This window comes from Poecilia mexicana, unplaced genomic scaffold (genome assembly GCF_051168715.1).
Source record: "Poecilia mexicana isolate PSO_F unplaced genomic scaffold, ASM5116871v1 scaffold_21, whole genome shotgun sequence".
Lineage (NCBI taxonomy): Eukaryota > Metazoa > Chordata > Actinopteri > Cyprinodontiformes > Poeciliidae > Poecilia > Poecilia mexicana.
Window position 1 is genome coordinate 18819491 of NW_028263390.1, and position 16913 is coordinate 18836403.

The following is a 16913-nucleotide window of genomic DNA, read 5'->3' on the forward strand; positions in this document are numbered from 1 at the left end:
TCCTGAAAATTTTGAGATTTATCTCAGAAAATTTCTAGAAAAGACTTGGAAATCTTTAGATTAATCTCGGAAATTTTCCAGAAAAAATTGGAAATTCCTGACTTTCAAAAGTCAAAAATTTTGGACTTTTTAAGTGATTTTCTCCTCCTTTTTTCAATCTACGATGACCCTGGCATGCCGTCACATTTACTGAGTCGCGGGAATGGTTTCAGAAAAAAACTTCAAAATTCAAAAATTTGCTGGAAACAACTTGGAAATTTACATTTTCTAGAAAAAACTTGGAATTTTTTACTTTCAAAAGTCAAAAATTTTGGACCTTTTAAGTGATTTTCTCCTTTTTTCTGCCTACAGCAGCCCTACTCCGCCGTCATATTTACTAATTTGTGGTGAGAAGAAAAATAGAGATAATTATTGGACAGAAAACTCCTTTGATTTGCATTATTTGTGGGATGACAACCACAAATCTGTAATTACATTCATAGCAACAAATGCACCAGTGGAAAAGACGTAAATTAATCAATAACAGAAAATTATTTCTAAGACCCCGAGGGGAAGAAGAAAACCTCGACTCAATCAGTCCAGCCAACAATTGAACATCTGTTTCTGTCGGGCTGCAGCGGGTCAGGCTCTACTAAGCAACCAGCACACGTACTTATTGATTTTGTGTGTGTGTGTGTGTGTGTGTGTGTGTGCGTGTGTGTGTGTGTGTGTGTGTGCGTGTGCGTGTGTGTGTGTGTGAGTGTGTCTAAAGCCAACTTACATCCCACACTAATCTCAGTTAAGGGTTGCCATGGCAGAAACGGCGATAAATGCTCCTGAAAATGTTTAAAACAGCGGCTGAATTAGAAGTGAATGCAAAGTTATAAATATTTTTGGTCTGATTTAGAAAATTTAAACAAGAGGGAAGTGAACAAGTGTGCAGAACCGGTTTGTTGTTTCAGGATGCAGAAACTTAACCCAGTCAGCTGAGTGACCAAAGGCTTCACACTTCATTAAAATCGAGTAAATAAATCTCTTTCTATTTGGCTGTTTGACATTCTGGAGGCCTTATGACCCAGCAGGCTCTGGCACCGTTACTCAACAAATTGTCTTCATGCCTGCATGTGAACCAGCTGCAGGTTTTTACATATAAAGACATGAGACGGGCCGTTTGGCTTATAAATAGTTTCCTAGATTTCAGAATAAAATGTCACGTAATTCATCTGAAAACCTTCCAACTAGTGCAGTTTTTTTTCTCACTTGTTTTGTAATATTTGCTGTTTGTTTTTCAAAATTTTCAATTTAAATTTACTAAATTTGAACATATGTAACGATTGAAACATCCTATGCAGATCAGAAGTAAGACTTACATCAGGGGTGTACAAACTGTCTGTTGAGTTAAAAACACTGAAAAAAAAATTAAAAATTAAATAAAATGAAGCAAATAAAGTAGACTGATTTTATTTTGTTTGTTTTTGTAGGAAAGGGATGTTACTTATAAAGTGTAAAAATAATTTTGTACATTTGCTGTGTTAAAAGATGAATTTTTACACAGTTATAATTACAGGATTTGGGTCACTTTCTCTCAAAATGGCTGCTATGGTTAGCCAAGTTCAAGAAATAAAATAAAAGTTGATTCGGGTGCAGCAACGTTTAGAGAAAATCTCTGGATAGACGAGTACTTTGTGTTGTACTTAGGAAAATTATGTGAGTTTCACCCTGATTAAAAACAAAAAGGTTTGATAAACAAATCTGTGTCAGTCCTGAACTGTAGTTTGGGTCCAAAACAAATTAGTCCCTGATATAAGAACATGATTTTAATGTATCTACAAAATTTAAACCTTTCCACTGGAGTTCAGCGCAACAGTTTTAGCTCAAAGCATATTTGTGCAATATAATGGCCTAATCAAAGTCTAGATGTAAATCCAATTGAGAATCACTGATTCTCAATTGGATTTTCATCAAATCTGAAACTATTTTACAAAGAATTAAGGAAATTTAAAATTTAGCAACATGCAAAACTTGAAGTGATAAAACTTTGAAGTTCTAGATCAGGCGAGTCAAACTCATTTTCGTTTTGGGCCAAATCCAGATCATGAATGCTTTTAAAGGGCCGGTTGTGCCAAAACGTATTGATAAAACCTGGTCACAAACTGTTAAAATATCAATGAAACCTTAAAATTAAATATTATTGCTGAACATCTTTTAGTCCCTCGAGGATTTTCTGATTCTTTATGTGATTTCTGTCATTAAAAATCAAAGTGTTTGTGGTTCTAATATGGAAATATTTGTGTTTATTTATGGTGGTAAATGTGACTTTTTAATCCTCGTTGTTTAGATCATGGACTATAATCTGACATCAATTAAAGCTGAGGCAGCTGTTTAATACAAGTAAAAAAGGTTTTGACAATTTTTGAGAAAAATCAGAAATAAACTCCCAGTTTGTAGCTCAATTTGTTGATTTTGCATGAATTTCCATGATATTTCTCAAGAAACTGGAGGGACTGATTGATATAATTTGGCAGTAAACAGATAAAAACGGCATTAATTCGATTGATTACATGATATTTAATCACACTTAGTGTTTAGTCTAGAATCTAGAGGACCACATAAAATCTATGGCAGGCCAGATTTGGCCCACGGGCCCCGAGTTTGACACCTGTTCTAGAAAGTAATGACTGACAAATGTTTTGAATATAAAAACCATAAATAATTTTTACTCCTCTTGACAATTTAGCTTAAATTTTTGTAGATCCCCAATCCATTTTTTTGTAAATTGATTTTCAACAAAACTTCTTTCATGTCTTCTACTTGTTTGCTTTCCAAACAAGATGGCAACATTTTTTAAAACCAGTATAACTCCACAGTGATTTATCCAGAAGCCTGAAATAAACTCACCAACAGCAGGAAAACAGTTTCTGAAGTATTTGATTTTCTCAACAGAAGCTGTTTGCTTCTAAATATTGGAGCCGAACAGAGAGACAGTGAATCCTGGGGTTCAGTCCAGTCTTCAACCCAGAGAAACAAAATGAACACCGCCTGAGGTCAGAGGTCGCTGAGCAGCTCAAACTTCAATATCAGAAGCAGAGAAAATTGCAAGTATGAATTGTTTATTGGGACTTTTGGCATTTTCCACCTCATTAAAGCAAAGTTATGCACAACCTCTATTTGTCAGCATGTTCCTGTAAAACAGCAGCGGTTGAGACCAACTGGTTGAAAATGTTACAACTAAACCTTAAAGCTCCAACAGAAACATCAAACGCAACCTATATTAAAATAAATTATAAAATGGTTACTTTTCAACCTCAACAATACTTGATAGCCAGCATTTCTGTGGCTTCAGTAAAACGTCTAATCCACAGGTGTCAAACTCGAGGTCCGTGGGCCAAATCTGGCCCACTGCAGCTTTTTATGTGGCCCTGAAGATTCTAGACTAAACACTAAATGTGATTAAATGTTATGTTATCAATCAAATCAATGCAGTTTTTATCTGTTTACTGCCAAATTATATCAATCAGTCCCTCCAGTTTCTTGAGAATTATTGTGGAAATTCACGCAAAATCAACAAATTGAGCTAAAAGTTGGAAATTATTGCAGATTTTTCTCAAAAATTGTCAAAATCTTTCTGACTTGTACTAAACAGCTGCCTCAGCTTTAATTGATGTCAGATTATAGTCCATAATCTATACAGCAAGTAATAAAAAGTCACATTTACCACCATAAATAAGCACAAATATTTTCAAATTAGAACCACAAACAGAGGAGCTGAGAAGATGTTCAATAATATTTAATTTCAAGGATTCACTGATATTTTAACAGTTTGTGATCAGGTTTTATCAGTACATTCTGGCACAACCGCCCCTTTAAGAGCATTCATGATCTTGATTTGGTCCAAAATGACAATGAGTTTGACATCCTGATCTACAGGATAAAGAAACACTGAAAACACTTTAAAATGTTCATTTTCTCTACCTGTGTTTCCATTCGCCATAAAATTGCACAAATTTGAATTACTAAATAAATTTGCTTAATGAAAACATAATTTTGAAAAACTCATGTTTTTGATCAAAAGATTTTATGCTAGCATGAGCATTAGCATGACTGCTAGTATTTTTATACATATCTCAGTAGTGACTTCAATTGCATTTCTTATTTAACGGAAACACAGCAATTGTGAAATTATGTTTTTACAACATCAACAGAATATCGACAAAGTTGTGCGAACATTTATAACATAAACTTCAAGCAGAAGTGTTCAGTCTGACTCCAAACGCTTTACTTCGATTTAAACTCCCGGCTTTGGATGCTAACTTCAGACTCAACTAAGTTGCATCTTGCAACATCCACAAGACAAAAAAACTAGAAACTTTTTAAATTGTGTTTATGAGTTTAGACCGAACCCTGTCTAGACCGAAGGAGGACGAGGGAGCAGAAATGGCCGACGTAGTGCCCAATAAATAGAATCATATTTGACAGATTTTTCACGGGTCTTATCACCAATAAAAAAAGGTTCGGGTTCTAATGAAGCGGTGTGTGGCTGACATTTTGAGACAGTTTCTGCCTCTGCACTCCTGACTTGGTCCCAGGCCAGAGAATCTGTAGACGCTGAGGCACAGCGATCTTTGCGACAGCACAGTGACCATCTGCTAGACAGCTAGACAGATAAGAAGCAGCTTCATTACTATGTATAGGGATCTGGTAGGAGGAGGTAAGTGAGGGCTGGGTGGATGTGTGCAGAGGGGGGAACTTGACCCTGGCCTCTCCCTCCCGTCTCCAACATGTCTGCACCAATATCAGTGTTATAACACGGCGAGAACAGGAAAATATGCTGCTTTCTTTCGCAATCGTTTGGTTTCTCTTGGCGCTTTTGGGAGGGTTGACCCTCCAGAAGAAACCATGAGTATTTCTCATCCCGTTTGTTCTTCCCATTCAGTCTTTGTGCTAGATAACCGGCGTGTGTGTGACAGCAGCAGGTGTGTGTGTGTGTGTGTGTGTGTGAGACCTGATGCATCCACCAAACGAAACCCGAGATCTCTCCCGATGCTCCTGCGTGCCAAATAAACTCCTACAATTCACCCGCCGCTGCCACCAATGTGAACTTGAGAAAAGTTGAATCTGTTGCTGCTATTTTGACGCACTTGCTTCTCGATATACTTGAGAGAGCAACGCTTGTTGAGTTTTTTTGAAGGGGGGAAAAAAGGACAGAGGACGACTTGAAATCCAAATTAATTAGAGGAATTCCAGAAAATTTGTCTCCTTGTTCACACCATCTTCGAGTGTAATCTGTTTAAACTGGTCTGGCTTGACAGGAGTCATGTTTCTCATAAATGTCAGGCGGGGTGCTAAGTATACGGACTGAGCTGGGTGTTTTTAGTGAAGCTTTGCTAACAACATTTAGAGAGAAGCAGATACTGTGTAGATGTGTGAAAACAAGAGCAGGATACTCTGCATCAGAGCCGCAAATTTAGTTACAGGAAGGACTTTCTCTGCTTGAGGAGAGAAATCAACTTAGGTTGGAAAAAATGAGTATTTATACTAATTAAACTTAAAAAATAACACATTAATGTTATATTATTGTTAACCCTGTATGGTCTGGGGTTTAATTTTTAATTTATTCTTATATTTTCACCTTGAAAACTACTTACCTTGCCTTTTTGGTGTTATTTTCAGCACAACCTCAGCTTTGTGATTTTACAGTGTTTGTTTCATTTTGACAAAATGCATTTTCACAATGGACCAAAAAACGCATAAAAAACCCAAACAAAAACCAACTTAGGTTGTAAAAAATTAATATTTAAACAAATTAAGCTTTAAAAATAACACATTAATGCTACATTATTGTTAAATTGACGTTTTGAGTTCAAACTCAGTCAGACTGAACGGAGAGAATCTGTGAACATCAGCTTTCAGAGTGTCAATTGGATTAGGGATTTGACTAGGCCACTCTGAAACTTGAATATCCTGTAATCTGTGTCTGCAAGTTTTAAAATCCCAAAAGCCACTTTTGCTTTCAGTTCAGCTAACTAAAAGTTAAGATTTTTTTTTTAAAAACAGCTTATATATTCCTACAGTAGGAAATTTGTTGTAATTTATTGTTCAACTAGAAAAAATATTATATATAATAAAATATATTTTAAAATACTTTCATGCACTTTTACTCTCATTCTGTTTTGTGAATTTAATCCAATTAAGCCAGAAAATACTAAAAAAACTGCTACAACCTGGATTTGTTTTGTATTTTTATCTAAAAATATTAAATGGTTCCTTGTTATTTTATTCAAAAAGTCTCTTGCAGCTCTGCAGCTGCAGGTTGCAGACCCTGGAAATAAATCATTCAGACTGTCTTCTTGCAGGTTTTCTGCAGGTCACCCTGTACTGAACATTTCTGACTACAAGTTAAAGGAATACAAAGACATTTGTAGCATTTAAAAAGTCAAATTGTCACAAAAGACTAAACATACAGCTCTGGAAAAAAAAATAAGAGACCACTTAAAAAGTTCAGTTTCTCTGATTTTACTTTTTATAGGTTTATATCTGAGTGAAATGAACATTGTTCTTTTATTGTATGAACTACTGACAACATGCCTCTGAAATTACAAGCAAAAAATTTAGTTTTTATTTGCAGAAAATGAGAAACGGTTAAAGATATGTCCTTTTCTCTTGTCCCATCACCTGTTTCTTACAATACATCTGTATTCCCTGACAGTTCCCTGCAGAGGCTAATAAAGTATTCTCTCAGTAAAATGCTCAGAGAAAACGTTAACTTGTCATTCCTAACAGAATAATGTTGGTTCCAATCGGCAGAGCCGCCATCGTGTGGCGTGCTTCAGTCTGCTGCTTTAAAACATCAATAAATGGAGGAAAGTGAAGAAAATCAGGGCTCAAAAACTGAGTTCACTGCAGTGAAAGTGTTATAAGGAACTCTATCAAGTTAGTAAAAATAAAAAAACTACAACAGAAAATGCAATTATCTGAAAATTATTTCAAATAGGAAACAAAATCTGATTTTTTTTTTACTGCAAGGTTTAGAGCACCTATTGACAAAGTATCGAGCCGCTCTGACCAAAATTGTCTACATCAATCCACAAAAACCCAAACCTGATCGCAGTGAAAAGCAAACTTCATCATCCAACAAGTTATCACAGTAAAAAAAACAAAACAAAAAAAAACAGAAATAAATCCCCACAAGTCTTTACAGAGTTTACAAAGCAGATAAATGATTTCAAAACAATTTTTCCCACAAAAATGGGCTTTGTGGAGTCTCTCTAGGAAACTGAATAAGTAAGAATCAGCAGAGCACAAGAGTTCTTTACAGATAAGACTTTCTATATATGCATTATGTTATTGGCAACACAAACAAAAAAGATAAAGTGAGTTTTTTACTTTTAAAAAAGTAAAAAACTCACTTTATCTTTTTTTTCTAAACACTTTCTGCTCCAGGATTGAGAAACAATTAAAACATCTTTAGATAACAGATAGCATTATTTAATCTGCCTTTTCAAATGTTCCTCCATGTTTCACCCACAATATTTTTGCTTCAGCTGCAAAATCCCTGCTCAGTAGATTGAAAGCCAATATTTTCCCATTATAATTTTAGAGTTAAATTATATGTTGAAAATTAGCAACTGTAAACAAATTTCTCATCATAGATACTTAGTTTTTTACATCAATGCATACATACATCACATTTTCATGCAGTTTGCCAACAGAGCCATTTTTCTCTGCTCTGCTTATCTATCATACCTTGGATTGATGCATCTAATATGCCGCCAGCATCATCTTTATGCACAAACATATAAGCATAAATTATTTGTGTAGGTGTATGTATAAGTACAAGTGCATAAATGCATAGGTCAAGATGAATAATGCATTACACATTAGGCTACATGTTAGAAAACATAAATTATATTCGCTGCCAGGCTGCCTCCTGTGTGGCGTCCGCCTAGCAAATTGGATTTTCTGGGCTTACTTTGCATGCATATTGCCTTTAAATAATGAAAGCCTCCACGCATGCAGGAGCAACTCATCCAGCTAAACAGAAAGAAACAATTGAGTGAGTTTCTGTTTCACCGTTCATCACCACAGGGCAGCAGAAACGCTGCGCGAAGCGGCTCGACGAGTTGTTTTATGTCTGAGAGGCGAAAAAGAGCCAAGATCAGGAGAAGTTAAGACATCGACCAACGTAAAGCCAAGCAGCTAGCCGTTAGCGCTGTTCGTGTTTCACATTTATGTGCTGCACAATTACCTCCTCAGAAAATGCATCACTTAGTACGCAGGTGTCAAACTCTAGGCCCGTGGGCCAGATCCGGCCCGCTGCAGCTTTTTATGTGGCCCTCTAGATTCTAGACTAAACACTAAGTGTGACTGTCACAATTACAAATTTTGCTGGTCAATAAACTGTTCCAGTAGTTATTGTGATAAACTATAATATTGTTGTTTTGAGACCATTTTTAAATAATATAACGGTAATGAAAAAATATTAATGCAAGAGCACATTCTCAAACTTCAGTAAACTTTAAATTCTAACGAACATTTAACACTGGAAGACATTTAAAATATCCAAAATAAATAAACAAAACAACAAATAAAATTAATCTTAAAGTCTTTGTAAACAAAATTGTCCTTCAAGATAAGGGCTGGTTGAGACCAAAACACCAAACAGAAGATTTTTATTCTCCAGTTTTTGGTACATAGAGAGAAAAAGAGGTAAACGTTGAATCATGCCAATGGAAATTATAGTTTTAATTTATCACGCAATTAGTTGATTTATTGATTACTGTGACAGACCTAACTAAGTGATCTTAAATATTATGTTATCAATCAAATTAATGCAGTTTTTATCTATTTACTACCAAATTATATCAATCAGTCCCTCCAGTTTCTAGAGAAATTCACACAAAATCAACAAATTTCTCAAAAATTGTCAAAAAATTTCCTATTTGTACTAAACAGCTGCATCAGCCTTAATTGATGTCAGATTATAGTCCGTGATCTATACAGAGAAGTAATAAAAAGTCACATTTACCATCATAAACTAAAATATTTCCAAATTAGAACCACAAACACTTTGATTTTTATTCCAAAAATCACAAAATCCTGGAGGAACTGAATAGACGTTCAATAATATTATTTAATTTTAAGGATTCATTAATATTTTAACAGTTTGTGATCAGGTTTGATCAATATATCCTGGTACAACCAGCCCTTTAAGATCATTCATGATCTGGATTTGGCCCAAAATGAGTTTGACACCCCTGCTTTAGTAGTAACTTAGTAAATAAAGAAAAGACGCAGGATGAAATGTTTCATGAAGGGAGACATTACATTTCTACCTCAGCATATTCTGTAGCAGCTAAGTCAGAGCATCTGAAAAACTGAGCTGAGTTACTCTCTCCCACACGTCACCACAACTTAAAGTATCCTCCTTGTACTATTTCGTCTGTTGTTGTATGTATTATTTACTAGCAGTCAGTATCTTACTCACAAAAAGAAACAGTCTGTTAATTTATGGTTTGGAGAATGAAAGGGAAATACTCATGTGAGTGAAACTAACTTTAATTCCATCTGAAATAGTAATTTACTGATCCGAATTTAGGTTTTGTCTACCTCAAGTTGTTTTTAAATGATTTCTATTGGAGTCAAGGCTAACCTGGTCAGCCATTTTGCAAAAATCCCTGCTGTTTTCAAGTGCATGGCTGATGTATTATGTCGTCAATCTTACAATGTGTTTGTAGCCAGCAGCTAGCATCCCAGTATAGATGCACAGAGCTGAAACAGGAATCAGTAAATATTTCTGAAAGGTCCGAAACAGGAAAATAACTTGTTTTTATTTTTGTTCATTCTGTACAAAACCGCAATGAAACACATCCGACCCAAATTATCAATAAGTCGTATAAAAACAAAGAGGAAAGATGATAACATTAGCCTAGCATTTTTGGATATTTGAGTTACATGAAAACATAATTACCAGGAGCCAGAGATGAAATTAGTGTAGCTGTATGTGTTGAGTAGAGGTTAAAACAGCTTTCTTAACCAAATTAGCCCATTTTGAAGCAGCGCATTGAGACTATTGCCCAAAAACTCAACATGTGACAAAATATTTAAACTGAAACACAAATCTGCTAACTCATGAGTGGATGTCAGCAGTACTACATGGCTTCTGGTTTTTAAACATGCAGGTAGCATACCGACTGTTTATCACTACTCCACACAGCCCCACTTCGAGCCAATCCAAAAGTAGGAAGAAAAAATAAAGACAAATAAAAATCAATTCAGCTCCAGCAAAGCTGTAAGCTCTCTCGGGATCCTGTAAAATTATTTTCATGAGATCATGCAAATGTATGAAAAACTACTAACAACTCAAAGTTTGAAAATAGAAAAGACTGATCAATAATGCAAACCAACCAACAGAAACCAGCATTTCTTTTACTCTCTATTGAATACTGAAGGAAGCCCAGCCACTGACTTTCTTGTTACCTGCTACATTTATATTTAATAACTGTGAAAATACAAAAAGAGTTTACAGACAATAATTCAAAACAGTGTATCATAGTGGAAGCGCCAAGTGTGTCATAAAAGGTCATGCTATTAGTAATTAGCTCTTCCTGCAGTATTTAAATGGAAACTGAAAAGAGAAAAATGTCGTCACCGCTCCTTCATGTTTTATAGGTAGGGAGTTACGTAACCGAAATCCAAATATCCCATGAGGCAAACTTAAGTCACCCCTTTTCCAGCGGGGAAATGCTAAGCTAACGCAACTCCATCCAGTCATGCATAATTTAAACGATCAATTAATGAGATCTCCTCCATTACACCCCTGACATTTCATTTACAAATTAAAGTAAAAGTCGTTGCGTTGAACCCAGCTGGAGTTAAATCATGTGTTTCTGTGACTGATGGCGCCGGCGGCCGCCTCCCTGTCCTTCATTGCAGATGACTGAGAGCACACACTGGTCCTCCGCCAGCCTGGCCTGCTAAATCAATACAGAGGAAATCCTTCACATTTCATTTGGGTCCAGCTGGGAGAGCTTCACCTGATGGTTTAGGACACATCCACAAGAGAGGCAAACTTTGCAAGGACATCAGCGAGTGACACGGAGGAAATGCAGCATACTGGAATAATGATGCAGTGACTCACACAGGAAGTTTCCTTTTTTTCTTTCTAAAATGTCTGCTGTCCATTCAAGAGTCTTTCTTATATCTAAGAGTGTCTTTCCACACTTCCAGATAAGATAATCTGTCAATATTCTATAAAATAATAATAATTTCTAAAGTTTATTATACAGCAGGGGTGTCAGACTCATTTCGTTTTGGGCCAAATCCAGATCATGAACGCACTTAAAGGGCCGGTTGTGCCAGAGTGTATTGATAAAACCTGCTCACAGACTGCTAAAATATCAATGAATCCTTAAAACTGAATAGTATTGAACATCTTTCCAGTTCCTCGAGAATTTTGTGATTCTTTTTGTGATTTTTTTGCAATAAAAATCAAAGTGCTTGTGGTTCTAATCTGAAAATATTTGCGCTCATTTATTATGGTAAATGTGACTTTTTATTCCTTGCTGTTTAGATCATGGACTATAATCTGACATCAATTAAAGCTGAGGCAGCTGTTTAGCACAAGAAAGAAAGTTTTTGACAATTTTTGAGAAAAATCAGAAATAAACTCCCAGTTTTTAAGCTCAATTTGTTGATTTTGCGTGAATTTCCACGATAATTCTCAAGAAACTGGAGGGACTGATTGATATAATTTGGCAGTAAACAGATAAAAACTGCATTGATTTGATTGATAACATGATATTTAATCACACTTAGTGTTTAGTCTAGAATCTAGAGGACCAACTAAAGAGCTATGGTGTGCCAGATTTGGCCCACGGGCCTTGAGTTTGACACACGTTATACAATATATTTTACTTTTAAAAAGTGATCAGAAGCTTTTTGTATGACAGAGGAACGTCCCTCTTTGCAACTCTTAATATCTTTCAATCTTTATAACTCAGAAAAACGCCACAGGAATATAGTTGACACATTGTTGGAATGCAAAGCATTTCTAGGAAATTATGCCATTATTAATAACTGGATTATTAAATGATTTTTGAAGCAGATAATGATTAAAAACACTGCACTATAATTTAAGCAAGTTATAATCCAACTCATTTTTATTTTGTTTATTTCTTGTCCCATAAATCATGAAGAATAAAATAAATAATCTCTTGAACCCACTACCAATCCTGAAATAGTCAAAGTCAGTTCTACTTCTTTATTTTTCTCAACATTTCAAGATTTTAAAGGAATGCAGTGGGTTTAAAGTGGATAAGTCAAAGGGTGAAATCCATCATTTTTCTATGATGGATTTCATTGTAAGGAGCATTTTATAAGTTGAAGAGCACTTAAACCTGCCTACAACTATCACTTTTAATTTAAAATCCCCCAAACATCTGTCAACTTTTTAAACCTGTCTATTACCAGACACACTAAGCTCCAGAAAATTGTGTATATTACTCAGTGGTTACATTTAAATGCTACTTCATCCCCATAAAAATGGTGTTTAAGTGTTTCGAGTCTTGTGCTGTCATTGCTAAAGCAGCTCCCCTTGGTGTGGTTTAGTGCCAGGCCAGCAGAGCTGTATGTGCTTGGGAAGCATCGTCTTAAAAAAGGCTAAATTTAAACCCCCAGAGTCTCCGGCTTGGTATGCACAAGGCTTCCAGAACAACATAAACTCCAAATAAGCCCAGCAGAGAAGCTGCTGCCGCCGCCATACGAGCGTCAATCACCTGCGTTTGAGAAAAGGTGCAACTCACCTGCCCTGCTGCCGGCAAAAAGGACTTTCAGTCGTCTTATGTATTGGTACAAAAAAAATAAATAAACTCAACTTGGCTGAGTAGGAGAACATGAGTCAGGTTTTTCTGGCGTGTGACTTTTGCAGAATACAAAAAAGATGATAAATATTTCACTAGTTGAAATGTATTTTTATATTTTTCTCAACTGTTTTCTCCAGTCAGTTTAATTATCTTGATGCCAAAAGCGTCAGGAATTAAACTGTGTTACGTTTGAACTTTTAAATCTTCCAAAAAGAAACAAGCCTGTGACTAAACGGGTTTAGATTAGATGGCGAAGAAAGTTCTGTTTGTTTGTTCCTCTTGTGGTTGGCGGTATTACTCAAAAGAAAAGCTGTGGCATGACCCAACTTAGACGTTTGGGTTTCAGTCTGGATCTGGATCAACATCTTAACCAGTTCAGACACAGACTCTATTCTCGTTTTTGGTTTTATATTCTTGTCGAAGATAAAAGAATGATAAAATACAGATAGTTCTGATAAACATCTCAGATGGTGAATTTAGCAGCTTTGGCTTGGCATCAGTTTTTTTTAGAAATTTACTGTCAGAAAAAAACAACTAAATATTTACAAATCCAACCTTGTTTTTACCTGGTAAAACCGAGTGAAATTGTCTCCACAGCCGTAAACAAAACAACTGTGACTAGTTGGTTTCTAGAGCATTCTTCTTTCAGGACTTCCTGTAAAATCCCATTTCTCCCAGCTCTAAGAAGCTCAGGGAAAGACCGCCCTCCCCCTCTGACTCCGCCGCTCTCAAATCGCTGTTGTCATCAGATAAGCAGGATGCCAGTGTGACAGTAGAATCTGAGAGGCGTGGGTCAGCATATCACTGGCATCACAAATAGTAGGAGCTGTTAAGAACAAGGTCCCAATCTGCTTCCGACAGCTCAGCCCGGCCTTCAGGCTGCTTACAGCACATGTGTCAAACTCGAGGCGCGTGGGCCAAATCCGGCCCACCACAGCTTTTTATGTGGCCCTCTAGATTCTAGACTAAAAACTAAGTGAGCTTAAATATTATCAGTCAAATCAATGCAGTTTTTATCTGTTTACTGCCAGATTGGATCAATCAGTCCCTCCAGTTTCTTGAGAATTATCATGGAAATCAACAAATCCCCGCACTTTTAGCACTAATACATAATTGGGAGTTTAGTGCAGATTTTTCTCAAAAATTGTCAAAAACTTTTGGTAACACTTTATTTGAAGGGGTGTACACAAAGCTAACGTGACACTGTCATAAACATGACATAACACCAGTTATGAACATGAATCAGTCTTCATGAATGTTTATGACTGTTGTTGTAAACATTTGGTAAATAATGACACTTTTAATGCAACAGCCATTACCGCAGTTCGACTACAGCTCTCTATAGTATATATCGCACATTCCTATTCGTAAGTCACACAAATCAAGCATGTGTTGTTGTTCAGGATGCAACCCCAAATGTATGGAGCCAATGGAGGCACAAATGGCAACACCTCAAACAGTTTTTGCTTATATAACATTAATTTTGGTTGTTAGATTTGAAAGAAAAAGGGGGAAGCTTGTAAACCTGAGAGCACCATCTGAACTGTGAAGTACAGAGTCCAAGGGGATTTATGCACTTCACAAAAAATAATGTTAATGTGCAAATACTGAAGCAACATCTCAAGATGTTATCTAGGATTCAGTTTCAAGAAGGAATGGGCCAAAATTGCCACAAACTATTCTAAGAACTATGACTTGGTGTAACGCAAGTCATCCAGTTAAATGGTCATACTATGAAATGCTAAGGAAATGTATGTCCAGTTTTGAATTTAAAGAGTTAAAAACATTCACCAAAACAAAAAAATATCTCTCTCATTATTTATGTAAATAACCAAAAACATGAATTTTTTGGTCTGATTTAACTTCAGATCATCTCTGAAATCTGGTTCACTTCTCAAAGTCTGTGTGGGAATAACTATGAACTGAATGAATCAGAAATAAAGAAAGAGGGTCAACTGCCCCGCCACAGAGACCCACTGCTAGCATTTAGCATGTAGATCTGAGTGAATCTTCATCAGCGCAGACAAAGCATCTGCATAGCATAGAATATATGTTGAACTTATATAAATTTCGTAACAGTAGCACCTCTTTCAGATGTTTATATGAGCAAATATGAGTTGGAGTGCTCATATAACAGAATATAAAGAAGTAATGGCAGCCTGGCTTAGCTAGAAATCACACCATGTTATTGGTTTAAATCTGAATATCTTAACAATTCATGGCAACACAAAAACAATCCAGTAAAATATCTGAATGTTACTGTTTCTAATCACCAATTTGATGATTGGTTGTTTCAATCCGGGAAGCTGTCAGTGTTCACCAGGCAGGTCCAATGTTTGACGCCACTACACTGAATATTTAAAAATAAATCTAAAACATTCAAAACAAAAACTATCAATGCCTTCAAATCCTATTTCCAAGCAACTGGTAGACTTCAGCAAAGGTAAATCAACCGCTTGAATGACAAGGAACGTCATTCAAGCGTTCCACTGCAAAAGAGCTCAGAAAAACTGAGTTGAACAAAGAGTGAAATTTATTTTCTGATCTGAAGGTTCAAGCAGCGTCGCAAAAACAAACCACAAATTCTGAGGAAATGCCTCAACAACTGATATGACTAAGATACTTTCCAATCATAATATTGGTCCTTTCACAGTAACAATCAGTATGTGAATAAGGTAATTAGCATCTTAGCGTATCTTAGCTACTGCAGAAAGAAAATTAATTAAATTATTTTTCTTCATGGTAACATTTTGGTAGCAACAACCGTTTATTTAAGCTGAGCTTTATTTCCCAATGTGACCAAAAATGCTTTAAAATTTGGCATTTTTATGACTTGTATGCAAAACAAAGTCTCCAAATGATTAAAAATTCATGTATTTTTAGGTATGAAAAAAATCAATCACTTTTATTTTCAAATTGATTGAACAGTTTAGGAAAAATTAGCTACAACTTCCTAGATTTGTATGGTTGTTCAATTAATCGTTTTTGTCACTTTGGGTGTTTCAAATGCTTGTAATTAATACAGTTTTATAGAATTAGCTTCAATGAAGCTCAACTTAAAGATCTAGATAGTGTGACCATTTGTACTGCATCATTTTAATAAACCAAAAAGCAAATTAGTGCACACTTTGGATCTGAGATATTAAAATTGGACTAAATGCACATGATTTCCAACTAAATATCAAGACTATCTGTGACTCCTGACAATATCGCTCTTCATGCAGCACCAAAATAATAACGTTTTCTGAAGCAAGAGAGAATAATATGTGCTCTGTCAGGGCACCACTATATCTGTTCCCACCACACCAACACACAAGCTGTCATATCATTTACAATACCGCACAGAGAGGGACGCTGTAATCAATCTGCGCCAAACAACTAAAATAGTCACCGCGGAGGGCGGTTTGCGTGTAAGGACAACTTAGGTCTGAAACTCTTCTCCCCGAGGAGGTGGATGCGTCCATAAAAAGTCAAAGCAGCGGAGATAAACCTGACGTATTACTCGATCCACCTGGTCGTGGATTTTAACGCGATCAGATTAATTATTTCGCCCTTGCACCTGCGGATTGGATCGTCCCCACAGCCTGAGCGCTGCCGACAGGTGCGCCGTGGCCGCGGGGGCGCAGCGTGCAACCTGCGGCAACTTCCACACTCATCAATTGTGCAGACGCACCAGCGACACTGACGATGCAATGCAAGAACTTCCGCAGAAATACACTTTGGATGATTTGTAGTGTTGATGGGACTCGGAAACAATTCAGTCTGCTTGAAACGATGAAATATTAATTATTTCTCTCTCTCTTTTATTATTTTACTTACAGTTCTCAAGAACTGGATCTCATCCTCCCCTTCTCCGCCCTCAGCCATGGCTGTGAAGGAGCCTCCTCAGACTCTGGAAGCCACCGCTGACTGCCGGCAGAAACGCAAGCTGAGCCTTTCAAGCCGATATTAGCATAGAACTCATCCACAGCCATATAGGGCAGCCCGAGCGAGCCCCCCCTCCTCTCCTTTTACAACCCCTCACTCCTCCACGGACCTTATACCCCCTCCTCTTCCTCGCTGCACCCAGCAGCA

The 16913-nt window shown here is 36.5% G+C and overlaps 1 protein-coding gene across 1 annotated transcript in view; it reads right to left on the reverse strand.

Annotated features, from left to right (window-relative positions):
* Positions 1–16706, reverse strand: part of ryr3 (ryanodine receptor 3) — a 126952-nt gene extending 110246 nt beyond the window's left edge. Inside the window, exons 1-3 of the mRNA XM_088002273.1 lie at positions 16659–16706; positions 16399–16520; positions 4522–4633 (exon numbers count right to left, since the gene is read on the reverse strand). Coding sequence (XP_087858399.1) covers positions 4522–4633; positions 16399–16520; positions 16659–16706 — 282 coding nt within the window. The remainder of the gene's footprint in view (positions 1–4521; positions 4634–16398; positions 16521–16658) is intronic.
* Between the last annotated feature and the right edge of the window lie 207 nt (positions 16707–16913).